Genomic DNA, 26,689 nt, shown 5'->3' with positions numbered 1-26,689 from the left:
AGCCTTGCTCACTACCAGCCAGCCAAACACAAGGGATGAAAATCCATTCATCCATTTTTTGCTGCTTTTCCAGACTATTAAAGGTAGTCCCTCCCTACATGTACCCTGGGATCTCGTACCAGTTGGAAATGCCCGGGAAAAAAAGTGGAGGCGCTCAGGACTTTCAACACAAAGGAGTACTTCCAGATCCCTCTGGATGTCTGAGCTCCTGACCCTCCTATCTCTAAGGCTGAGCCCAGCCACCTTACAAAAGAAACTCATTTCAGCTGCTTGTATCTGCAATCTCATTCTTTCAGTCACTACCCAAAGCTCATGACCACAGGTTAGGGTTGGAACATAGATTTTGTGGTACATCGAAAGTTTTGCCTTCCACTCTCTTTCAGCTCTCTCTTCACCATAATTGTCTGGTGTAATGCCCACATTATTGCTGACGTTGCACTGATCTGCCTCTCCATCTCACTCTCAATCTTGCGTTCACTTGTGAACAAGATCCAGAGATCCTTGGACTTATTCACTTGAGGCAGCAACTCACTTCCTAATTTAGATAGAGAATGAAAGTGAGCTTGATAATATTGGCCATGCACTCATCACTGGGTTGTAATGTTTTGTGCCAGTGCTGGAAAGAAATGTCCTGGATGTTACAAGGTATCTCACTTCTTAGGAGTGGGATTGAAGAGTTAATGCTTGGTATCAATTTTTCTCTAACCTTAACCACATCATAGCTGCCTAGGAAAGATATTGTACAAAGAAAGAATTTTAAAAATGTTGCCATAGAACATAGATGGGAGTTTCGAAAAAAATTTCAGCATCAGTTGTCTTGCAGGCATCCCTGGAAGGTGCCAGAATTCCACTCATACTTTACTTGCTAGCCTTAGTAGTTTCCTGATGTTAAAGAAAAAAAACCTACACCCAACAGTAATATCAAGGGTTTGCTGACATATCCAGGATTACACAAAGGGAAACCACTGGAGGTCAACAGAAACAAGATTTTGCAAATGCTCTTTGAGGAGATATTAAAGCATGGATCCATTGTATGTGGTCAAAACCTTTAGAATTAAGAAGAAACCAAATCAGTGAAAGTGTTGTTCTCTGCATTTCTGCCAAAGATTTCAGAAAATTATGCCAGCACACAGAGCCATCATTTACTTCCTTATGTACAAGGCTACAATTCTCTGCTACAGAAGACTAAATGCATTGGGTTTGTTGGGTCTATTAGGCCTTTACAAGAGAGTGAAAGCATTGCTGCATGGGGTCATGAAGTCTTCTGTATGTAACACATTCACACTTACCATCCCCTGTTGCTACAGGTGCTGAAGGGGTGCAAGACGCTGGCCATGTCAGTGTGTTCTATGGGTCGGATCCCTGGAGGCTACATCACCAACCATGTATACAGCTGGGTGGACCCTCAGGGCCGGAGCGTCTCCCCGCCGCCCGACAGCCAGGAGGCAAACCAGAGGCAAGGGCACAGCATGGAGGAGAGGACGGTAAGAACAATGTGTGTCTGTGTGTCTGCGGTGGCACAAGAGAAAAAAGGTCCAGTATATAAAGGAGTTATAGAAGATGTGATGCAAAATGAATAAAACATCTGAGGAACAGAGACAGCACAGACTTTAAAAGAAAGTACTCTCTGACAGCAAAGGGACTGTTGCAGGTTTTGTAATTGTCCTCCCGCTCTTGTCAGTTCAGGACATGTCTCTCTGAGGACAGTCATCATGACCTTTGCTGTTGTGACATTTTGGAAGACAGAGTCATCCTACGACAGTCACCCACCACAAGCCTGTGACTCCCAGACACAAGATTTACTCAGACTGAGTCATCTGAAAAATACACCTGTGACCATGCTTTCTGATTGAATAGATCTTTCACCATTACACGATGATTGCTTCGTAAAATACTTTCTAAAAATAAGCCATCTTTACCAACACTTCCTCACACCAAAACGCAAGAATAGGTCAATTGTCAGTTACTCCCAAAATGACAAATATTACTGGTGGAGAGAACCGGCAGTACCACTACGTTCCACAGCTCATGTGATATAACTCGTGACATAACACATGTGGTTTGTGTTGTAAAATGGTCGCAGTTTGGTTAGGTTTAGGTGCAAAAACTGCTTGGTTAGAGTTAGCCAGTAAGGCTACCTGGCTCTTGGAACAGTGTTGCCCAAACCTTTTTAATCTGGGACCCACTTTTTAAAAATGACAAACCATCACGACCCAATTCACAGCTTCATCAATAACTTACAGGTCATCTCATTGTTATTTCTTCTTATCAGGAAAACAACGTAGGATATTTTAGCCTGCTTCATAAATGACACAAAATAAGTGCATTTAGATGGAATTAACAGCCTCTTGTTTTTTCCTCTCATCACTAAAATAATATAGACATTTTAAATGCTTTATAAAAGGTGTACTGTAGATATAAATCTTAAATTTGCAGAATTGTTCAGTCTTTGGGGGCCCAACTAAAATCTCCTGTGACCCGACCCAGTGTTTAGGAATGACTGGTTTCGACACTAAACTAAATTTTCTGATATCTATTTTTGAGGTCTCATGGTTAGTATGTGTAGACGAGGCCAGACATTCAAAGGCAGGTGTACAGTAGGCCACAAGGCCAACTGCAGTACAATAACCTGCTTTCTTCCTAATACTATTAATGTCTGTTGGATATTTTGAATCTCAACACAGTTTACAGTTGAGTTTTAATAGAACCAGTTTCCTAATTTCTTTTGCTGTATACATTTACAAGAAATATAATTGCTGGTCAGATTATGTTCTCTGACAGCCTAATTTCAAGGGAATAACGTACTGCATTTTTGTTACACATGCGAGTTGTCGGGGGGGTTAGGGTGGATGGTGGCTGGTCAGAGTGAGGTTAGCATGCCTCGTGGTTATTTTAGGAAACATGAGCACAATGTGAATTAACATGTCCTGTCAAGCGCTTCAAGTCAGTGTTGTCTTTTTAAGTAAGACAAACTTTAACCAAGCTGTTGCACGGTGAGGTGCAGGGAAGCATGATGAGACAAGAGGAGGACAAAAACATGACGCTGGCAGGGAGTTTTGCTGCAAAAATTCGGCAAACTTTTATTGTCAGTCTCCAAAAAACAAAACAAAAAAAAAGGTTACTTAACATTACACTTTTCCTTTTTAGTACTCAGCTTAGAACAAATCTGGTGCTGCTCTTCTTAAACCAGTCCACCCTCTCTCTCAGTGCTCTCTCATATATAGCATGAGAGCCCGCCTTGCCAGTTCAAACTGGCCTATCAGGTCAGCTCTGCAGGAGGGAGGTTGACAAGATTAATCACAAATATATATTGTTCTTCTTAGCTTGCTCAAACCAACAAAGCCTCATTTCATTCTTCAGTAGATTTTCATAAATACCATACACTCGAAATAATCAAATCATTTGAGTATCACACAGTATTTGTCTTAATTACCTGTCATTTCATCACTCACCCTTTGGCCAATCAAGTCAGAGAATCCGCCTACTCCTGCAGCACATAAAAGGACTATTTTTCAGGCGTGCTTCCTCTTTAAACACCAGGACAAGATGGCCTCCACAAGGACTCACACCCTGACAGGTTTTGGCTTTGATTATATCATTACTTTAATAGACTCTTAAGAAAAGTGTGTTTCTAATGCTGAGTACAATTGGTTGTATGTTAATATTAAACTAAAAATTCAATAAAGAAAATAAAGAAGTTGTGTGAGTGAATCTGTCCACCTTGCTTAACAAAAACAAAGGCTTAGCAAATACAAAAGGGAGTTGAGGCTTCCTCACACAAGCATTTTGAGTACCCAATGCATAGAATGCATCAGTGATTCCCAAATGTGGGCTGTGGCCCCTGGTGCTCCATGAAGGCCCTGCAGGTGGGAGGTCATGAAAAGTTTTTAAGGTTCAATTTCATAAACTGGAAATTACCATAGAATATTTCTGATTAATTTAAAAACTAATCTGAACTAATTAATCAAAGCCATTGGCCAGAACACATCTTATATCCTATCATTGGTACAATTTATTTCATGTATTGATCAGAGCTGTGATTAACTTGACTACAGCAGTTTTCCAATTTCAAATTGGGCCAACACAAGGACTACTTAGCTCTGAAATGCAAATTTTAAACACAACAACAAGAAACTATAAGATACTCTAAAGTAATTAAACTAGATATGAGAAATGGTACATAAATGTGCACAAGCTACATGCCACCCCTGCATAAGTCGGTGCCCCACTTTGGCCACCTGTGTCAAAAAAAGTCTGGAAACACCCCTGGTGTTCAACCATGCTCTAGTTGTTATGAGTGGATATTGCATGGAAAGAGCAGATATTGTAAGGAAAAGACATTTATTGCCAGTGTGTTATGTTTGCAACTTGGCAAAAAGATAAAACATGGAGTTAAGGCAGCATTTCTGCCAAAAAGTGTGCTGTTGCAAATTAATAGTGTACAAGCCTCATTTTTGTGAGACAGGGCTGCAGTCAGCCAGCTCATGCCACATTTAGTGAATGCAGAATATGCACAGAGTTGGTATTTGGCGTGTAGGCTCTGACCTCATCAGTCCCCACAAGGAAACACCAAGCTCAGCCCAGCGGGGAGTGGAGAGTGACGATAATCATTCCAAATAGGGGAAAGCGGCTTCAGTGCCCAAAGGTTGGATTCTGGGGTCGTGGTGGGACTTTGAAATACTGTATAACAGCAGCAAAACAGTGAGCGGAGCTCTGATGGCCTGAGTACACCACTATGATTAAAGGCTGTGGAACCATGTTCATGTCACTGCTGCCTGCAGACTTTATAAACTACAAAGTCACAGACATCACAAGCTGAATATCAGGAGGCCTGTGCCCTAATGGCTGCCAGGTCTGCACTAAACAAAAATAAGAACAAAAAGGCTTTTTACACTTTTTATATATGACTTTATGAGCCAAGAATTCTATTCCAAAATGAATTAAAGTCTTAAAATAAACTGTGATCTAAAATGGTTATACAGCATTTTACAATTACCTTGTTTCATCTGCTGCAAAGCATTTGTAATTGTATTATTAGTAACTTCTTAGGAAGGAATTACACCACGCCCAGTTGGCCAGTGCCATGGATGCCCTGGAGTATGGCTATAATGCCCCATCTAAAATCAACTACCCACATGCCCTGTTTTGAACTGGCCATTTTGCCCTTGAAAGGAAGTTGTGGGTTTCCTCATGGCCACACTTTATTTTAAAGCACACTAATAAGACAACAGAACTGTACTGTAAATTAAAGTGTACTGTTTCCAACTGTTAGACTCTTGTTAAACTTTCTTAGGTTGTAATTTAGGTAACATTACAACAGAACTGCACTGTAAATTAAATCATATTTTTCCTGCTGTTACTTCCCCATTTTAAAACAATAAGTGAACCAGATCTACCAACTAAAGGCTGCAGTTATAGAGGCAGAGGAATATTTTGTCTGTGTGTGACAGTGGGACAACACACTTTAGTTTACAGTACAGTTGTGTTGTAATGTCACCCAAAATGACACTTTAAGGAAGTCTAATTGGGTCTAATTGTGGGAAACCATAAACTTTAGTTTACAGTACAGTTCTGTTCCCAGTTATCCACTAATAAAGTCTAAGAAGGATCTAAAAAGGTCTAATGAAAGGTCTTATACTGTATGAAAAGGAACATATTATTTCTACTTTTTGTCTAATTTCATAGAAAACAAAGTTTGATATGTCTTACTAGTGTAAAATAAAGTGCAACCTAGTCAGTCCAAATGACCCAAACCAACCAAGGCAACGAATAATAGCCAATAAAATCAGAGCAGGGTGGGTCTGGGAAACTTTGGTCTCCTCCTTTTGCATACATTGTAAGTATTAATGCACATTTGTTTTAAAGTTTATTGCCGCATGATGTTAGCTAACTACAAAAGTACATAGAGTTTTAACTTGCTGTGAGATCTGATGGGGCTATTAATCGCGCCATTAAACGCCAGTGACCTTGCCCTAAAAAAGACTTAATTCTAGGCCTGTAATTGCGTAAAAGAAATAGGGAGTTTTTCTTCCAAACACATTATACATTTTAGAACGTAGTTGCTGAAAACATGTGAAAACACTGAGACCTATGTAGCGCTAAATAGTGACATAGACCATTAAACTGTTTTTCATGACATCTGTGTTCAGGATTTTTTGGGTGGACCTGAAACATGGCTCAGTGACATGCTGGAGCCACGGTCCCCTAACACTGTATTTGCCCTTTTCCACACACAGAGCCGGCCTGGCTTGATATGGTTTGACTCAACATAAATATTCAGTTAGAAGCTACAAAAGGAGGAGGGCTGTCATGGGTTGGCCATGACTGCCAAGACATCACCACAGCCTACTTGGAGGCGTGTCAGGCTCGCTTTGACCCTGCTCCAGAGTAGGTCCATTTCGGGTGCAGCTTGGCACAGCTCGGCGTGATAAAGATGATAACTGCAATGCAATCACCACCTCCCTCTCCCGTCACCTTCCCTAAGCGTCTGTTACAAACAGACCTTTGGCCCAACAGTTCACTTCAGCTCACCTCAGTTCTAACAACCAGATCCTGTTACTGTCCTCTGGCTCTGGTGGCTCAAACACATCTGGACACGTCCAAAAAAGCTGCTGGAGAAAGCGTCCATGTTTTAGGTGGTTTTCAGATTGTAGTGGTCTTTAACAGTTGAGACAGTGGAGTGGACACGCCCCCAGAGTCTCAGAACAGAACCTAATTTTAAATACTTTTTAATGATTCAACTTTGGCTGGATGATCAATGACACGTTTCTGTGGTGTAACAAACTCAGAACACGTTTGTTGCTTTAAACAACCTTTAACATTAATCAACCCTGTTTGAGATGACTCACATTTTTAGAAATGTGTTTTAAAACGTTTTCCTACAGGGTGACAGTGAAAGTACAGAATTTGGGTCAGAAAGGTTTAAGAACTCAGCAGCAGAGCTATTAGAACTTAAAGTTAGTTTTCTTAAATAAGGGTCAGCATTTTCCATGAACTAAATCAGGAAAACCAGATCAGTCCATCAGAGATTGATTTCAGTTTACTCAGGTCTTCATGGTAATTACAGTTAGATCTAGATATTATCCTTGACTCTCCTCTTCTCACAGGATCAATGGCCAACTGAGGCAGACCAGTGTTTCTCTATGGGGCTGAAGCAAAGGTCAATTTGCCTCATTGCTCCACAGATTTCTCTCTAGAAAAATCGAAATTGATGTCCCCCGCTGCCACCGTAGGATGCACCTAAGCGCCAGCAGCTCCATGCAGCCGATCCCAGTGCCTCTGACAGCAGCAAAAAGCTGCAGTTGATGTGCTGTCCATCCAAAAGCTGCACAAGAGCCTTCCACCTGCTCTATTAAATATTGCTACAGCACAGGAGCCAAGGCTTACTTCAGAAAACTGCTTATATTTGCTTATATGGAGATGAGGTTGGATGACCTGGAGGAGAGCTAATTAAAAATGAGGAGCTTCTGGACAGAGGCCTGAAAAGCAAAATGGCCTCCTACAGTAGGGAGCCATGATTTGTTGGCTCCTTATTTGGAGAGCACATAAATCTTTGTCAGTTAACATGCCAGATATAAGGCGGTTGATCTACAATATGCTAGCTCTCTCTTTTATGAATCGTGCCAACTGAACCGTTCTCTCTGTGAGGATTATAGATTCAAGTCCTCCCATCTGAAAGGAGGCTTTGTGTGTGAATGTAGAATTTCACGGTTGTTAAATTCCTATCTGTATCACTCTGTCATAGTTATATTACACTATTAGTTTAAGAAATCTTCAACAGTGGCTTTAGATATTCAGCAATTTATTTAATTAGAGCCACCTTTGTGAAAATTTTTTTTGAATAGCAGTGCTTAAAATGACAAATGTTCTGATCACCATTTTCTATATTAGCAATGGATTACACTATTGTGACGGGACAAACCGACAGAGAATAAGCGTTAACTCTGCAGTGTTTTCAAGGATTCAAGGATTCAAGGTACTTTATTGTCATACCAGCTCACCTTTACAGTTTATGGTACGAAATTGGTACTCGGGTCCGGGATTGAGCCATGAATAATTAAAAACAAAGTATTTAAAGAGCGCAAGTAAGGCAAGAGAAGAATATACACAAGGCAATATACAGTAAGGCAAATATACAAGTAAGACTAATAGATACAAGGATAAAGAGGCTGAGATCAGCACTGCTAATGCTAGGTCTAAGAGAAACACGCATGAGCAAGTATTTTAAGAGCACATGTTTAGTAAAGTGAGTTAGTGTGGTAAAGTGTGTGTGGTGCAGGTATGTGGTGGGGAGGGATGGAGAGAGTTGGGGGGGGGGGTCTATAGAGCATGGCTCGAGTTCAGCAGTCTGACAGCTTCAGGAAAGAAGCTGTTCCTGAGCCTGGTGGTTCTGCTCTGGATGCTCCTCAGCCGCCTGCCTGAGGGGAGGGGCTGGAACAGTTGGTGGGCGGGGTGGGTGGGGTCCTTCATGATGCGAAGGGCCCTCCCCCTGCATCGTGATGTATAGAGGTCCAGGGTGGTAGGAAGGCTGCTCCCCACTGTCCTCTGTGCTGCCTTCACCACCCTCTGCAGGTTCTTCCTCTCGGCAGCGGTGCAGCTGCCATGCCACACAGTGATGCAGGTGCAGAGGACGCTCTCCACCGCACAGTGGTAGAAGCTCCTCAGGACTGAGTTACCAAGAAGTTTATCGCCTCTACAGAGATTTTAGTACAAACCGTCAATTCTCAAAAAGTTGGGATGTTGAGTAAAATGTGAATAAAAACAGAATACAATGATTTGCAAAAACTTTTTGACCTATGTTGAATTGAATACAGTTGAAATTTAATGTTCAAACTGATTAACTTACCTGCAACATGTTCCAAAAAAGTTGTGACAGGATCATGTTTACCATTGTGATACATCAGCTTTTCTTTTGACAACGCTCTGTCAGTGTTTAGGAGCTGAAGACACTAATTGTTGAAGTTTTGAAAGTGAAATTCTTTCTCATTCTTGCTTGATATTTGACTTCAGGTGCTCAACAGTCCGGGGTCTTTGTGCTTCATAATGCACCACACATTTTCCATAGGAGACAGGTCTGGACTGCAGGCAGGTCAGTCTAGTACCTGAACTCTTTTACTACGAAGCCACACTGTTGGGACATGTGCACCATGTGTCTTGGCATCGTCTCACTGAAATAGTAGAGACGTCCCTGAGAAAGACGTCTGAATAGCAGCACGTCGCTCCAAAACCTGTATATAACTTTCAGCATTAATGGGGCCTTCACAGCTGTGACAGTTACCCATAATGCCATGAGCACTAATACCCCCCCATACCATCACAGCTGCTATCTTTTGAAGTTAGCACTGGTAACAATCTGGATGGTCGTTTTCCTCTTTAGTCCAGACGACATGACGTCGTGTGGACTGAAATGTGGACTCATCAGACCACAGCACACTTTTCCACTTTGCGTCTGTCCATCTCAGATGAACTCGGGCTCAGAGGAGTCTGCAGTCTTCTCTTTGCATGGTAGAGCAAAAGATGCAGAGACAAACTGTGTTTATTGACAACGGTTTTCCAAAGTGTTCCTGAGCCTGTGTAGTATACTTTATACAATGATGTGGGTTTTTAATGCAGTTTTTAATGCAGTGCTGCCTGAGGGGTCAAAGGTCACAAACAGTACTAGTTTTCAGCCTCACCTCTTATGTGCAGAATTTGTTCTGCTGGGTGAAATTGACTTTGGATTATATGATTGTGTTTTGTATGTATTTCAGGGAGAACAACAGTCTCCTATTCTGTCCAGTTTAGATCTCTTTTCCTTTCTGTCTTGTCTTTGTTGTCCAGTTTGGAGAAGCTAGCTAACACTAAGAATAATGCTGTCAAGTAAAGTTAAAGGATGATGATGACGCAAGTGAAGCATAACCATGGTAACCGAGGTGTCCATGTGGTACATCATGACAGTAACTACTGTGAAAGCCTCTCAAATTAAAGTTTGAAAGTGAAGATGTTTATGTGACTGGGCGCAGATGTTTTGTATGTGTTTAAAACTATAAATGAACAAACAACCAGACACAGCCAGCATTCAGATTCAGGTCCAGATATTATCCATTAAATGCACATAAAATGTAAATTTGTCTTTGGCACTGGCATATGGGAGAACATACGCCATATGCACATTTAAACAGGAGCAGGTGAGTTCACAAGGAGCTTATTTAAACAAGAGATTACTGAGGATGGTCACAGCAGTCTGCAGCCTGATGGCAGCTACTGAAACATAGTAACTGCAGATTTGAGTTGCCCTTTCGGTTGTGGAATCAGTGAATGTCATGATGCACAAATGGATTTCCAATCTTTATATTATATATTAAGAGACTGCTAACATTTCAAAGCAAATTTAAAAAAAAATTGTCAGTACAATTCATTCATGATATCTAATTGACCTTTTTCTGTTATCTGGTTATTACATTATGAGTTGTTTTATCCTCCTGAATTCAAATCTTTTTTTAATGTATAATCTACATAATTAATTTTGTGCTTCCCTTTATTAAGTTTAGTTTATTATATTTGTATTGTTTTCTTTCTTTTTAAATTAGATGGGTGGGATGGCTGGCCACTGTACTGAGGTAATCCTCCCGAATAAGTGTCGTTGTGGCATAAGATAGTGTACAAAAAGTGGACCCTATACATCACAACTTCATATATTTACATGATAATATAAGAGAACTATTGTACAGTCTGTGTCTACATAATGAAGTAGTATGCAGGTCCACATATTAATTATACTCGTGCCCTAAATGACACACTGTTGATTTTAAGTGACTTGTTGGAAGGAGATTTTTCCTAAAAGCATGCAGTGAATATTAATCAGTGGCACACGGTCAAAGGTGCACACGGTGTTGGTAATTTGGAGGCAGAAGTAAACTGTGCTGTGCTCCTGTGATCTATTTGAAAACAGTGATGGAGGAGGAGGTGTGATGGCCTTGGCTTCAATCACCCAATCCAATCATTTCCTCTCCTTCCCATTAAAGGTGGTGCACTCTGTGCCGCAGCACTCTGACAATTTGGTGGTGGCACAGAATGCTCCGAAGCAGCTCTGCTGTAAAAGCTCCTCCAGGGAGGAAACTAATGTTTTAATATCACGAGTTGCAGAATCTCAACACATTTAACTCTTCTACTTTTCAGCTGCTCAGCAGTTGGGAGTTGCCACAGCCACCCATCACTAGCAAAACGATCCCCGCTCGACCCGACATGGGAATCTGACAGTGTGTGGAGTAAATTCCTCAACTAATTATTGGAACAATCACTTGTGCAATCCTTATATGAAAAAAGGGCAACAGGGCGAGAATTGTTTTGTTTGAGTTTCTTGCTGTGTTTTATTCCTCAAGTCTTGCATCATATATTACTGGTGCTATTCATCCATCCATTTATTCTCCATCCTACAGTCATTTATCAACGTACAGGTTATCTTTTAATATAACTGTCAGTGTAGAGTCATGGGTTGCACTGCTTTTGGTCTACTTTCGTTAAGATGACTGCAGAACTATGACAGGTCATTATAAAACGGATGAGGGTAATGTTCTTTGACAGCACCATCCATGTAAACAGTGTTGGGCAGTAGTGCATTACCCAGTAACTAATTACTGTAATATGATTACTTTACCCAGCAAAAAGTAGTGTAAGGGATTATATCACAGTTACTGCAACAAGGCTACCAAGGTGCAAAAGTAATAAATTACTATAATAAGTAACATAATTAATTACTTCTCCAACTATTAATCATTTAATCAATAATTAATCACCAACTAATCTGATTATCCATTCATCATTTTGAGTAATTTTTAATGCAGAATTTGTCCAAATATTCTGATTTCAGCCTCTCAAATGTGAATATTTTTTGATTTCTTCACTCCTCTGTCTTTGGATTGTGGACACAACAAGACATTTGAGGACGACATCTTGAACTTTGGAAGACAATGATCAAAATTTTTCTCCATTTGATGGACCAAACAACAAATCAAATAATCAAGAAAATAATGGACAGAAAATATTCATTAGTTATAGCCCTTGTAATATTATTACTTTTAAAAGGAGTAATAAGTGACTTATTTCACTTCCTGAGTAACCTTCCCAACACTGCCATAAATGTCCCTGTCCACCCTGTGTCTGCACCGACTCTATGCAAGCTTATGTCTCAGCTGTATCTCATGAGCGTAACCACAACCTGAAGTATCGATTTTACACTTCAGATCATTTTGTTCAATAATACATGCATAAACAAGAGATTGATGTCCAATAAAAAGCCACAAGATAAATATATTCAAATACATTTTACAACCTGTAGGCTGAGCAGAGTGTGCCGCTCCAGTTTGCAATGTATATTTAAAATTGTGGCGAGTAGTGATGGTCCACATTTCCCATCATGCCTAAAGCGCTGGATTAAGCAGGTTATTAGGTTTGCTGTTCTATGTTCTAAAATGCTAATGTTCCTTTTTGTCAGTGTTTGTAAAGTATCTGTTCAGAATTGTCATATTTGTGCTGGTTTTGTTAAGTGGCTATTACATTTCTTGACTCCAGCTGTATTTGAATTCATTTTCAAACATGTATTGGCTCCATCACTTTTGAAAGGAGAGTTTTTGATAATAAGCTTCTTGACAATAAATGTACTAATATTACTGAAAAACCTTTCAGTACTCAGAAGTACATAAAAAGTGTAAACTATCTCATAATAGTCAGAGATACGCATCCATATGGTACAAATCTAAAGTAAAAATAGGCAAACAGACAGTTTATTGGACACAGTGCTGAAGACACAGTATTAGAATTGTAAATGACCTATTTGAAGAGTGTCATTTCCTCTCTTATAAGAGAATGAGGGAGAAGTTTAATCTGGAGGGACATGACCATCTTTGGAAGTATTTACAAATGAGAAACTGTCTTAAGGGTAAAGTTCACATTCCACAAGTTAAAAACCCAATACAGCAGTACCTTCAACTGCCAACAATGTATCGTAAAGCATCAAAGTGGTATGAGTTGTGTTCCTGGCTAAATTACAATGGCTGTAAAAATCTTCAGATTATATGGAAAAAACACCCTGGTTGTACGTTTGCCAAGAAAACATGAGATGGAATTCTTTCCAGCAGCGGAGAAAGCATCAGAGAAGCCAGAGGCAAATTTATTCAATACAAAAGACTTCATAGAAATTATTACACCCCAACAAGACTCATTAGAAAGGGTCTAATTAAAGACTGTTTATGTTGGAAATGTAAAACAGAAAATGATACATACAAACACACATTTTGGGAATGCCCCATGGTGTTTCTCTTATGGAGGAATGTTCTGGAATTTATGAGTAACTGGTTAAAATGTGATCTACCCACATCACCAAGGTTGTGTCTTCTTTGGGACAAAACAGTGATGCCACAGTGAAGTTAATCTGCTCTTAGAGTATTAATAACTGACTTAACTACATGTTGAAAGAACCTCAAAGTCCCACAATGAAAATGTGGATGGAAGAAATGATGGAAATAGTTGCTGTATACATATATATATATATATATAAATATATATACATATATATATATATATATATATATATATATATACATATATATAGATACATAACTCTGACAAGAAAATGAAGGTGTAACACAATTTTATATCATTATTGTCATGTACTACTGCCCACCCAACAATGACCATTATTGTATCAATGTCTGTTTGGCTACCTGCCTGTTTTCATTTACTTTATGTTAATTTGTTAGGTTTTGTTTCCTACTGCCTTCTTGGTCGTTATCATCACATTATGTCTTTTTGTTGTTTTCATCTTGTTGGATCTTATTACTTCTTGTTACATATTTTACGTCATTTTCAGCTTGTTGCGCCTCTTTCTTCATTTTTGTCTTCTTACATCTTTTTCATTGTTTTCATCTTGTTTTGTATTGTTACATCTTTTCTGTCTTGTCATTTATTGATGTACCATTTTTGTCTTGTTACTTCCTTTATGCTTATATGTCTTTTTCATTGTTCATTCATTGTTACATCTTAGTACATCTTGTCTTTTATGTTGTTTTTGTCTTGTAACGTCTGTCGTGTGATATGCATTGATGGATACATCAGTGAATGGTCTTTTCTATGTACTGTTCCATCCATTTAGGTTGAAATCAGCTTTGGGGTTGGAAAGGCAGCACACGGTGATGCAAAATAAAAATAATCAATAATTCCCCTCAAATGCATTAAAACTAAACTAACAAGCCTGTTTTGTAAATGTGAGGAGTAGAAAGTACAGATATTGGTGTTGTAGGGAGTAAAAGTAAAAATTTCTCAGAAAAATAAATACTCAAACTACAGATTCCTGAAACATCTACTTAAGTAATATATTACTTTTGACACTGGCGATGGGCACTGCAGGTTAAACAAGGTTGTCCAGACGTCCCTCCCCCTTATTACCCATGACATGATCATACATGAGGGCTGGAACATAGATTGACTGGTGCTTGACTTGACTTCCTACCTAGAATATGGTACCGCATCAGTATTATCTAATTACACACATCCATACTTTAAATGAGGTGCCTCACCTTAACGTCATGAGGTCTGGTTCAATTACTTGCAGCAAAGAAATATCTGAATCTGGAAGTGAGAAGTTTAGATGCCATACAGCTGCTCAAAGCCTGCAGGATTCGCCACATGATTCGCCGGTGTGCTGTCAAATAGCACAGATACATTCTGCTGCTGCTCAGGTATGTTATCAACAGCAGCAAAAAAATATTTTCTTCATGCACTGATAAACTGGTGCGTGCACACACTGCAAGAGGAACACTGAGAAAGCCAGCAGCTGTCAGTATATTTGGGAGGTGATGTAGCAAGAAAGAATATATGCTGTGCTATAGCTAAATCTAGGTGATGATGATATTCGCCAGGAAAAAATAGGCTCTTAGTCCACACAGATTAGCACAGTAACTACAGTTGAGGAGTGTTTGCATAATGCATCATGACAGTTTTTTGAAAAACATTTTTTGCTGGAAAGAAATGCATCGTTACATGCATATGTTGCTTTGTAAAGCCACTGGAATATGATGCTTAAATAAAAAAGATGCACTAAGACACCAAAATATGACCCCAGTATGCTTCATGTTGTTGCCCATTTTTACACAGCAGTTTGGTTTATTGACTGAATGTCATGTTTCTCCTACAGGTAAACCTGAATATGGACGACGGTCGCTCTCTGGGCCTGATGATCAGGGGTGGTGCTGAGTACGGACTGGGGATCTACATCACTGGAGTGGACCCTGGATCTGCTGCAGATGCTGGTGCACTAAAGGTACCCAGACTCAACCTGTCTTTGTAGCTTTGATATATTACACCACAAAACCTGCGCAACATGTTCAGTCTAGTAAGAACTGAGGTGTTTGAGATGGTTGCAAAGAATCCTTACCTGAAGTTATCAAGAAGAACAAATTATTCTAGGTTTAATGCCATTATTGTCTCAGCGATTATGTTTGTTTGTACATTCGTACAGCAACTAAACATCCATGACCAATGTATTGGACTTATTAGTGGTACTGAGACTATAGAAAGCTCCATTTAAAGTTGGGAAGTGCTATTTGAATTCGGTAAAAAAGAGAGATTTTTCCTCACAGCCCTGGCTCTGTAAATGGGATGTACACAAAGTGGCTCAGACCAAACCACACAGCACTGATCCAGCCAATCATGTTTGTGCTTGTCTGGAGGTCAGGGGGAGGAGGAAGTGAGATGAGGGAAGCGAAACTGACTGGTGTGGTTCACACCAAAACTTAAGCGAATTTTCACCTCGCGAGAAGTGTGTTTATTCACCCCAAACAGGCAGCTGTAAGCTAATGAGCAACAGCTAGTGAGCACCGGCCAGCTGTGTGTGAGCTGAGTGTGTTTGTTTGTGTGTGAGCCTGCTGCAGACAGGTTGAGAAGCAAGAGTGAAGGAGAATCCATTTTTTAGACTTGCTGTTGGAGGGCTTTATAGCCCACTAGGGGGAGTGTAAAGGGGCAGTTTTGGATTGAGCCTGTGGGCCCTGTCTTATGCCTAGTGCAAAGCTGTTGCACTGGTGGTGCAGGTGGTTTTGCTATCTTACACTGGCACAGTTTGTTGTTGTTGTTGTTTGTTTGCCTGGGGTGTGCGGCCATGAGCAGGAGATCTAAAATGAAGGCAAAATGAAAGCATGGCCAGGCACATTTGCTATCTTGTGCCCAGTGCATTGGAGTCAAAACCACATGCACTTTAAACTGGGTAAAACCTGGTCGAAGCAAAAAGTCTGAGGTGCAGTAGGTCTGAATGCACAAGACAGCAACCAACACGTTCAGTCGAGGCACACACATGTCCACAAAATCACAAAACACCTTCATTTATGTTAAAATCTTTTCCCCTCACATAAGTGTGGATTAGTAAATTGTCCTTTGAACATATTTTCTATCAGAGATAAAGTGTAAATATTGATGTTAAAAGTGTTTGGGTGTGTGTGTCTTGCACTGAGGCATACACACACATCTCCACAATCACAAAACACCCTTCTTTAATGTTAAACAGTGTGCACACGTGTGTGTCCTAAAAGTTAATTGCCCTAATATAGAAAAGGGAATTGGTATTTCTAATTATAAAGCCAAATAAATCTCAGCAGACCTGCAGAGTGCACACAGGACGGGATCACAGCTGTCAGATCATCTTTAACAGATCAGTCAGCACGACAGCTGGAGCAGCTGGAGTGTTTGTGTCTGCATGTTTATTGGGATCCAGAAAAAGGATTAAACAATTGCACTCCTGGTGCACCTGCCTCTTAAAGGTGATGAGAGCTGACTTTTTGATTGGTTTAATGCATGTTCGGCCTGGACTCATACATGAATTAATCAAGACACTTGGCCACAGCTGATAGGTGTATGTTCCTGCGTGCTGCTGGCGCAAGGAGCGGGACAGGGCAGGACAGGCCTGTGCCCCTGGCATAAGACAGCAAAGATGGATTTCGCCACACCTTGAGTGTTATTAATAACACCTGTGTTTAGCCTACAATTTCTTGGCAAAATGGCTGCTGTGTAAAAGGTCTTTTGAGGGTAGGTCACCCATGATTTGGCAGCACTCAGAGCCCAGTACAAGTTCACTATTGCCATGTGTGTAAAATGAAAGAAAATAAACTTGACATGTAAAAATAAATGTTAAAATAGAAGCCTGTGTTCTGTCAGATGGACTAGAGGGTGGCACAGGTGTGATTGATCACTCATGTTCTCTCCTGTCTCACTCCCACAAAGAAATTCCTGCCCAGTCCCAATCCTGGAAGAATGATTCCTGTCCCTTCCCATCAAGCCACAATGCACACACAACACTGTGCACATTTTTACATATAAAAAACAGACCCTTATTATGATTCCCGCTCGTGCCTGCTCCTGTTGAATTATTTTCCTGTCCTGTCCCAGGCCCATGAATTGTAGTGAAATTGACTCACATATTGCAGGAATGCTGAAAAAATGTCAGACTCCCAGACACACATGAGGCAGACGACTGAAAACCCCGTCTGAAGCTCTCTGTGTGAGCCTGTGATGTGCCTGTAGCTAAATGCTAAGACCAGCATGCTAACATGCACACAATGAAAATATTATTATGCTGAAGTTACAGTACTGTGTAGCAGGGTTAGGACTTTAGCATGTTAGCATGGTAAAATTAATGGCAGATGCTTAACCAAGTAGTTTTCCTGCCTAAATCCAACCAAGCTGTGACTGAAAACTGACAGTAATGATAATACTCATAATAAGTTTTGAACCTTGGACTCCTTGGGGGGATTCCTGTGTTTAACACATCCGTCCACCACAAACTCTTCTCTACAGAGTCTTTGTTGTTCTGTACAGATAAAGCTGGGTGTAAAATACTGTATAACTGACACATGCAGATAGACAAATGTATTTGCAAATTAAAACATACAGTACAGAACAGCTGATTGGGGAAATCATTTGCACATAGACAATCCAATTATTGGACAGCCTGAAATTTTGACCTGATAAGGAAGCTAACTGAGAAAATCATGGGATTTCTGCAATTTCAGATCATCCTCTGGAGAACACAGAGATCTGGGCAAAAGAACTGTCTGTCTAGTAGACTGTAGCCTGGATCATAAAACTTGATTTTGGCAATATATGAAAATGTGCAGGGATTGAAACTAGCTTGCAATATGAAAATCTATCACAATTAGCATCACTTATGCTGATTTTGTCGTCAAAGTTTGATTTCTGCTTTGAGGCAGTTGATGCAATTGTAGGCTGTGATAAGTGATACTGATTTGGAAACTTTTCACTGCATCACAAAATATACAAAAAAATAAATGTGATTGTCTCTGGGACCTTACCTACCTACTTAAGGCATGAAAATAGAATTTTGTGGAAATAAAATGTAGAAAAACACTTTCAAAAGCATATAAGACAATGTGGGTGTAGATGCTTGCCAGGCAGCAGATGATGAAGCACCTACTGCAATGCCACCACAACTACCAGGTACAACCAGGGGAGATTTCTGTCTTCACTCAGAGACTATTTTTTACAGGAGGACAGAGGACTGATAGAGAGCTGAACATTATGATGTCACAGTGAAATTGCCCTTTGACTTTTTGGATATAAAATCATCTCATCATTTTATACAATTAGATATTTATGTGTAATTTTGTCATAATTAGCATATTAAAACTTCAGTTATGGCCAAAAATGTGTTTAGTGAGGTCACTGTGACTTTGACCTCTGATCAACAAAATCTAACCAGTTTGAAGTTTGAAGAAATTTCCTCAAACTGTTCTTGGATTTTGCGTTCACAAAGATGTGATGACCTGAAAACATAATGCCTCTGATTATAAAAACATGAAGACATAAAAGTCATTTAAAAAAAGTTTTCTGTATCACAGAGGTCCTTTGACATACAGTCGTGAATGTTCACGCAAAAAAATTGAGCTGATCGGTCCTGTACTGTTTGAGATTAGCTCCAGACATGTTGTAGGCCAAGTGATCACGCACACACTCTCACACTCACCCACTCTCACACACACACACACACACACGGAAGTGATTACATTATTAAATGAGGATGAAGATCATCAGCAATGTAAAGTACCAACATTTGCTTTGCGGCAGAACACCCTGACACACTGACAAACTCTGGGTTGGTCTTTTAAGTCTCAGTCATGGATTAAATGAGTTGTTAATGGCACCGTGCCAGCTGTCATCGCTAACATCTGCCACCTGATTCTGATGAACCTGTTAGCATTCCTGCCACCTGCTCCCTATTAGATTGCTAAACCTGTTAGCGTCGCTAACATCTGCTACCTGCCTCACAGCCTCCGTCAGGCACTCGGCTTCACTGCCATGACAGGCCTGCAGAAATGCTTTATTAGCCGTGCTAAATCTCCGCTGTGTGCTTTCAGGTCAGCTTTCTGCCTCAACAAGCAGGCCACTCTCGCTCTGTGCTATTTTTCCACCTGCCTGGGGCGAGAAGAACAGACGCCAGTGTTTCCTACCTGTAAACAATATGGCTGAAACCTCAATATGGCTTTCGTGATAATATCACACTGTGTCCTACTTGGGGATAAAAATAAAACATCAACTTTTATTTATTTATTTACTACGGTTTGATTCCTCACTAGTCCAAACCAATTGGGACACCTTGGAAAAAAATGAGAGGAAGGAGATGAAAAAAGCAGAGCTTGAAAGGCCTTCTAAAAATTCAAATGTTGTCCCTTGAAAGGTGCGGTGTGACATTTCTCAGCTTCTTTGACAGAGAGAGATGAAGAGGTACTTTTTTATCGAGGGGTATTGGCTGGTCATGCTGCAGAACAGGAGCTTTTGGCATGCTCTGAGACAAAATTGTGAAAGCAGGAGAAAAGGAGAGAGAAGGTGAAAGAGAAGAGAGGAGAGAGGCACATATAAAAAGAAATATAGTGGATTTTTTTTCTCTTCACCGCTCCAGGTCTCACAGATGTGCTTCCATTCACGGCCGGTCCGCAGCCATTCATTGTTAGTGGACAAGAGCTGCTGTCCATTTTTACAGCGTGTGTGTGTGTGTGGTGGTCTTGGTGCATCAGATTGAGTGATCCTGCCATTAGAGTGGGAGCAGCAGGCGGAGGAAGAGGCTGTATATCATTTCCTGGAAAACCATCGCTCTTCCACTGTTTACGTCCACTGCTCCCTCCCTCCCTGCTGGTGCCATGGCACTAAAAAAGATGGAGGGTTCGTTAGACGCTGCAGCAGGTGATCATCACTGTTAATCAATGTAAAGCTCAAATCATACTTTCCGCATCCATGAGGATGGGAGTTTCTGCTACGGTCCAAGTGAATGTCATCATGGCTGTCAGTCATCAATGTCATCATTAAAGGGTGTACGCTTCATCTCTGTGCGGACATCTGCATACCTCCCATTTGTTGTGTCCAAAATCCCCAGGGATCGTCACCACCCTGGTGAAATAATTCGTTTCACTATCACAACTTGATTGATTCAGTCCGAAAAAACTTGGAAAATATGCACAATCATATCACTTTATCCCCTTTAAAGTTAGCAAAGGGCTAAACTTACTACCTGCGGCAGTGTGCATTCAAGAAGTGGCTTTGTGCAGCGCTGAGAAACTTTTGTAGGTACAGATGGAAAGTAACTGTGCAAATCCTTTTTTTTATTACTTTACATGAGGAAATTTTTTTGTAATCAATACTTTACTTAAGTATTTATTTTTATGACTTCTTTTTGCTTTTCCTCTCTAGATTTTAACACAAATATCTGCACTTTCTTCTCTTAACATTTCCAAAACAAGCTTGTTACTCATCATTGTGCACTGCCTTTCCACTGCCAAGACTGATTCCAACCTGAATGATTGGGACAATATTAGCAGAAAAGACAATTTCTTGGTGTTTCAGTCAGTACATATCAAGCACGACAGATGAATCAAAACGTAAATAACATAACGACATGGAAACAACAAAAAAGTAACCAGAAAAAAAGATGAAAAAGACACAAGAAGACGAAAAATTATGTGAAAGACGTAACAAGACAAAAATGAAAACCAATGTAAAAGACATAACAAGACAAAAACATACAAAAAATATATAATGACAACAAGATGAAAGCAAAAAAAAACTATGTATAAGATGTAACAAGACAAAGAAAAAACATTAAATATGTAAGAAGACAAAGAGACAACAGAACAAGATGCAACATGACACACAAGACATAACAAGATGAAAAACTATGTAACAGACTTAACAAGACGAAAATAACATGTCAAGACAAAAAAGACCTAACAAGTCAAAACAGAGCGGGAAACAACTACAGAGAAAAGTTGCACAGGAACAACCAGTAGAAATGTCCATCAGAGGATCATTTTTTACTTTTATACTTTGAGAACATCTCAGAGCCTGAACTTTTTCACTTTTACTTGAGTAAAGAAGTTGAATCAGTACTTAAACTTTTACCAGAGTCCCTTTTTTACACAAGTATCTGTACTTCTACTTGAGTACAGAATGTGTGTACTTTTGCCACCTCTGTTCAATGGACTGTTGCCTCCAACGCTCCAACACAATGGACTACTGTTAGCACATGTTGAGGGCGTCCTCCAAGTGGACTTCAGAATATAATATTAACAGACCTGCTATGCAGCCGTGATGTCTGCATTTTTCTGTCTGCACATCAGTTTGGGAGTATATTCAGACCTTAATGGACCACTGTGGTGGATTTAGTGGCAACTAGCAGTAAGTGCTGATTCATGGTATCTCTGTCCTCTCTATTGCCGCAGTAGAGTTCTTGATTCAGTAGGGTTGTTCTGGTTCCAATGTCAGAATCAGAAAGGCTTCCAATACAGCCTAAAATGCTGGATCAGGTATCAGGTGTCTACACCCTGATCCAGTACCATTAATTTATTAACACTGGTGTCAGTATGGGCAGATATGCAAAGTTCAGGTATACACTGTATGTATTTGTAAGGAAAAATGTTTTCAGAACATCTCTGAAGGCTAAACACAGCTGGAGCAGGCTTGTGGCATATGGGACATATCAGGCACACAACTATACACAGCTAACTGTACACTGCTCAGGACATGTCTCTGCCTTAACAACTAGTTTCTCCATTGTTGTACACATAAGAGAGACAGATGTGAGGAGATGAAGTCCAGCTGCTACGGAAACAAAGCTGGAGAAGTGCTACTATAGGGGAGCTTCAATGCAGACTGCAGGCAGGGAGTGAGCAGAATTTATGCATTTATTTATTCAAATTTATGCCTCGTACAACAGGCACAAGTGGAACAGTTGAGATGCAAGGGACAAACTAGTAAATAAGGTCTGTGGTTGGGCCGACATTGTATTCTAGTACAAAACAGCTGTTTCTCAGGAGAAAAGAGCGTTCTTCAGGAGCAGCGATGCCAAGACTAGGACAATGGTGTGAAGTGTCACGGGGCAGCGTGTTCAGGTACACCTGGCTGCCGCTGCTGCTGTTTGTGTGGCTTGTACATAGAAAATGAAAGGGACTGCTGTTTTCACATGCTCTGTTTGGCAGCGGTGTGTTTTAGCTTTAATCCTGAATGTTTTTGGTAACCCCCTCCTGTCTGTCCTCCCGTCTTTGTATAGTGCTACTGCCAAGCTAAAATTCAATCCTGTTTACACAGATAATGATGTATGAAAATCTAATGAAATGAACTTGCTGGACACTCCAAGTCATCTAACACCACCTATAGGTCAAAGTGCCAAACACAACTAGCCAGAATAATATAAAGTTCCTGTTTCCCAGGGCCAATGTGTAAGATTTATGGGGATATTTTTGGAGTGAATTTGGCAAAAATGGAATATAATATAATGATAATATAAAAGGTGCTGGTCAAGTGATTAGTAAGAAAGACTGATATTTGTGTAAAATACTGTTAATGGCATGTAAAAAAAAAAACAAAGAACACAAAGAACTGGTATAAATCAGAACCTCCAAATATCAATCAGTGGATGGACAAAATTAAAGAAATCCATGCAATGGAGTGGATGACCTTCTGTCTGAGGTCCAAAAGCCCAGTCTTTGACAGGAAATGGGAGAAGTGGACTGCCTTCATTGAAAGAATAGAGGACGCTACAAATTAAACAGGACAGTTAAAGACACCGGACATGATACATCACAATATGGTCATCAGAGGAGCCCCCACATTTCTGTATGTTTATTTGTCTTCTTTACCTGTTTGTTGCCTACCTGTTTTACCTTAAGCTGAAAATACTCAATAAAAAGTATCCAAATAAAAAAAAAAGGTGCTGGTCCTCTTCCACAGGGGTATTTGTAATATGCAAAATCACTACTAGGTGCAAGTTGTAGTTTGCAACCAACTGAATGCCACTCACCTCACCCTCCCCTTCCAAATGTGTAGAAGAATCTACTGTGGCTGCAGAACTCAAAAATTTGAAAGGCCCTCTTTAGTGCCAGTGTTTGTGTTTGGTTTGTCTGTTCTGGGCTACTGCAGCCCATGGTGGCCTCCATGGAAGAGGACCTGTGCCCTCTGTAGAAATTAAGGGCACATTCTAAGATAACAAAAAATTAAATAATTCTTAATTTCAGGTGATTATATGTGAAAGAAAACATACTTAAGAATATTATATTTAATTTCTACCATATTCTAGCAATAAATCCACATTAATCTTACACAATGGACCTTTAAAGGAAGGTGCAGTTAATCTAGAATTAACAAGCATCTTTTTTTGGACAGAATTCCAGATGAAAGGACTTGTTAAGATTTATAGTTTTGCTGGTAGAAAGCTGAAAGCAGCAGTGCACCCTTGTACACAGTTTGAAATTGTGATGTTAAATATCCCTGAACTCAGCACTGCTGTGAAAGTAGTAGATCCATCATAGCAGCTCTGTGTGAATAGGCCTGGCTGAAAGTCATATTACTCATTTATATTTGTGCAACATGGTGACACTTGGTGTTGGCCATTCATTACTTTAAGAGAGTGAAACGCTCAGCCATATCCATTAGAAAGTGATATAAATCTGCTCTAAATCCATTCAATTAGAGGCTGTTTTCTAACCTTGGAGAGGCTGCTGGCACCAGATGAGAAATATGAAGACGAGCAGATTTATGTCAGTGTTTGTATTGTTGAATTCTATCTCACATGCTGGTTTGGATAAGAAACCTTTTGTTACTCTAATATTACAGTATTTCTTGAATTCTGCCTCTCGGGACAGACAACTTGTAGTCATGACCTCGCTTTTTTCAGTCTGTGTGTGTGTGTGTGTGTGTGTGTGTGTGTGTGTGTGTACTCCATCCCAGTATCTCATGCTACGATTTTTAATGAGTGTCAGCCCCTGTCTTGCCGGGGGTCACTTCATGTCCAATGCACTGGAATGTGTCTTTGACAGGCAGCAGAGCAGAGGGGCTTCTGTTTCCATAAAATCAGCACCAGAGTTGGAGGAACAGAGCTCAGACAGATATATGAGTCAATATTGGCCCTTTACTCAGCAGTGGATTACAGCCGGTCAGTATGTGTAACGCTGATGTATCTAATGCCGGGTTCACACTACAGGATTATAGCCCTGATTATCCACTTGTCTTCAAAAGCCTCCAGATCAGAGGCAAATGGCCACTTGCTTGGCATTTGTAAATAGGTGCTTAATTGCTATGTGTGAACTGTTCAAAGACGTGATCCGTGAGCTCACCGATGTCTGAAAGATATCAAGCTGGTTTAACATCTGGTTCTGTCAGGGATGAGTCAGGGACCCATACAAAGAGGTCAGACAGAGGCTGAAGGGAGGAGAGGAATCAAGAGCATCCTTGCCAACCCTCCCTATATTCCCAGGGTTAGTAACTGTGATAGAATACTTTAAAATGTATTCTGATACAGTTACTTACCCTAATCTAACTAACTTACTAACCCTAACCTATTAAAAATGTAATCCAAGTATCACAATATAAAAGTAATGTAACAATAATTACTTTCCATTACTTTTGGATTACCTCAGTATAAAATATGTGCAATTTTTTTAAGCCAAATATACTGTTTTTAAGGCTGCAACTAATAATTATTTTCATCAATGACCAACTGGTCAGTTATTTTCTCAATTAACCGATTAGCTGTTTGGTCCATAAAATGTCTGAAAATGTTGAAAAACTTGAAAATGATGTCCTCAAATGTCTTGTTTTTTCCTCAAAGATATTCAGTTTACTGTTAGAGAGGAGGAAAGAAACCAGGAAATATTCACATTTAAGACTTTCCTTAAAAAAAAAATCACTCAAAGCGATTGATTAATTAATCCTGTCACAGTCTTGTCTGTTGAGAAATAGGTTTATTTTTCAAGTCTGTCCTGCAGTGATATTTTCATCATTGATTAATCTGTTGACCATTTTTCTCTGTTCTCTATTCTATAACAGATTGATTGTTGCAGCTCTAAGTGTTTTATGTTTGTTGTTAGGTTTATTAGTTTGTCCAGCTGTTCTTTCCTTTGTTGTGTGCAATTTATTTATTGATTCATTCATTTACAGGCAAAAAGTGGCAAAATTTCCACCCAGTGCAGCATTTTTTCACTAGAGGCCATGATAATGAAATGGCAGCTGTGTACACTGTGCATGGTAGTAATCCCAATTTATTATGAAATGTATCTGTAATCTGATCACCACATTTTTATCTGTAATTGTAATGGTAATATAGTTACCTTTATTTTTTATTCAGATTATGGAATCCCGTTACATATAAGCTGTTACTCCACAAGCCAGGTTGTATTGTACTTATTCTGTTATTTTCACTCTTTAAAAGTCACCGGAATGCAAAAAACAAAGTCTCTGAAGCTGAAATTTTTGATATTGAAATCCTCCCTGTTTTTAAGGTCTCAAGGCTGGCAAGTATGGTCGAGAAGGAGAGATGGAAGAGCACCGGAGCAGCAGCCAGGAAAGCCCAAAAATAGAAAAAAAAAGAGGAAAAAATAAGTGACAAAACGGCAGTAGCAGTTTTAAAGTTATAAAGTAGTGTAAAGTAGCCCCATCTCTAGCAGGCACAACAGTAACATGCTGCATGCTGATGCTTCAGTATTAGTTAATTAATAATGAATGAATGAATGGATTAATTAATCAGTTAATTAATTTGTCACTCATGTGTTTTTGTGACAGACTAATCTGACTCAGCGGATGTAGACTGAGGATTTAAGCCTGCTATTGGGCAAATATTTTTTCTTCATCTGCTGCATGTTACCGTTTCTGAAATCCCCATCGTACGGTGGCCGACAAGGGCAAACGTGTGGCATATACAGAAGTGCCCTGCATATAGGAAAACAAATGCAAAAGAAAAACACTACATATCCAGTCATCCAATCATTTTTCTTTCTTTCTTGTTTTTTTTTTAACATTTGGCCTTAATCTTTTACAGTATCATGAAAGAGAAAAAACATAAAGAAAAAGGAAAAATAAAGTGGCCTCTCCCAACTCCAACTTTCCTCCAACCATAACTCTCTTCTTCTCACTCACTCCCTCATCTGGTCCATACCAAATGTTGATTCGTCCGTTGTCTGTCTCTTGGGTGGAAGCTCAGCACTGCCACTAGAGGCCTGGAGCACTTCCATTGTATGACCGGATATGCAGCGTTTTCCTTTTGCATTTGTTTTCTTATATGTAGCACGTTTCTGTATGTGCAACTCATTTCTGTATGTAACTTGTTTTTGTATATGCAGCGCGTTTGCCCTTGTCAGCCACCGTACCATCAAACAACAACAACCTATAA

At 39.9% G+C, this 26,689-nt stretch overlaps 1 protein-coding gene across 1 annotated transcript in view; it reads left to right on the top strand.

Annotated features, from left to right (window-relative positions):
* LOC146320846 (whirlin-like) overlaps positions 1-26,689 on the top strand; it is a 176,023-nt gene that overhangs the window by 72,218 nt on the left and 77,116 nt on the right. Inside the window, exons 2-3 of the mRNA XM_084729256.1 lie at positions 1,308-1,484; positions 15,170-15,295. Coding sequence (XP_084585382.1) covers positions 1,308-1,484; positions 15,170-15,295 — 303 coding nt within the window. The remainder of the gene's footprint in view (positions 1-1,307; positions 1,485-15,169; positions 15,296-26,689) is intronic.

This window comes from Lutjanus erythropterus, chromosome 10, assembly GCF_056507025.1.
Source record: "Lutjanus erythropterus isolate fLutEry1 chromosome 10, fLutEry1.hap2, whole genome shotgun sequence".
NCBI classification, from domain to species: domain Eukaryota; kingdom Metazoa; phylum Chordata; class Actinopteri; order Lutjaniformes; family Lutjanidae; genus Lutjanus; species Lutjanus erythropterus.
This window is presented reverse-complemented; position numbering and strand designations above follow the sequence as displayed.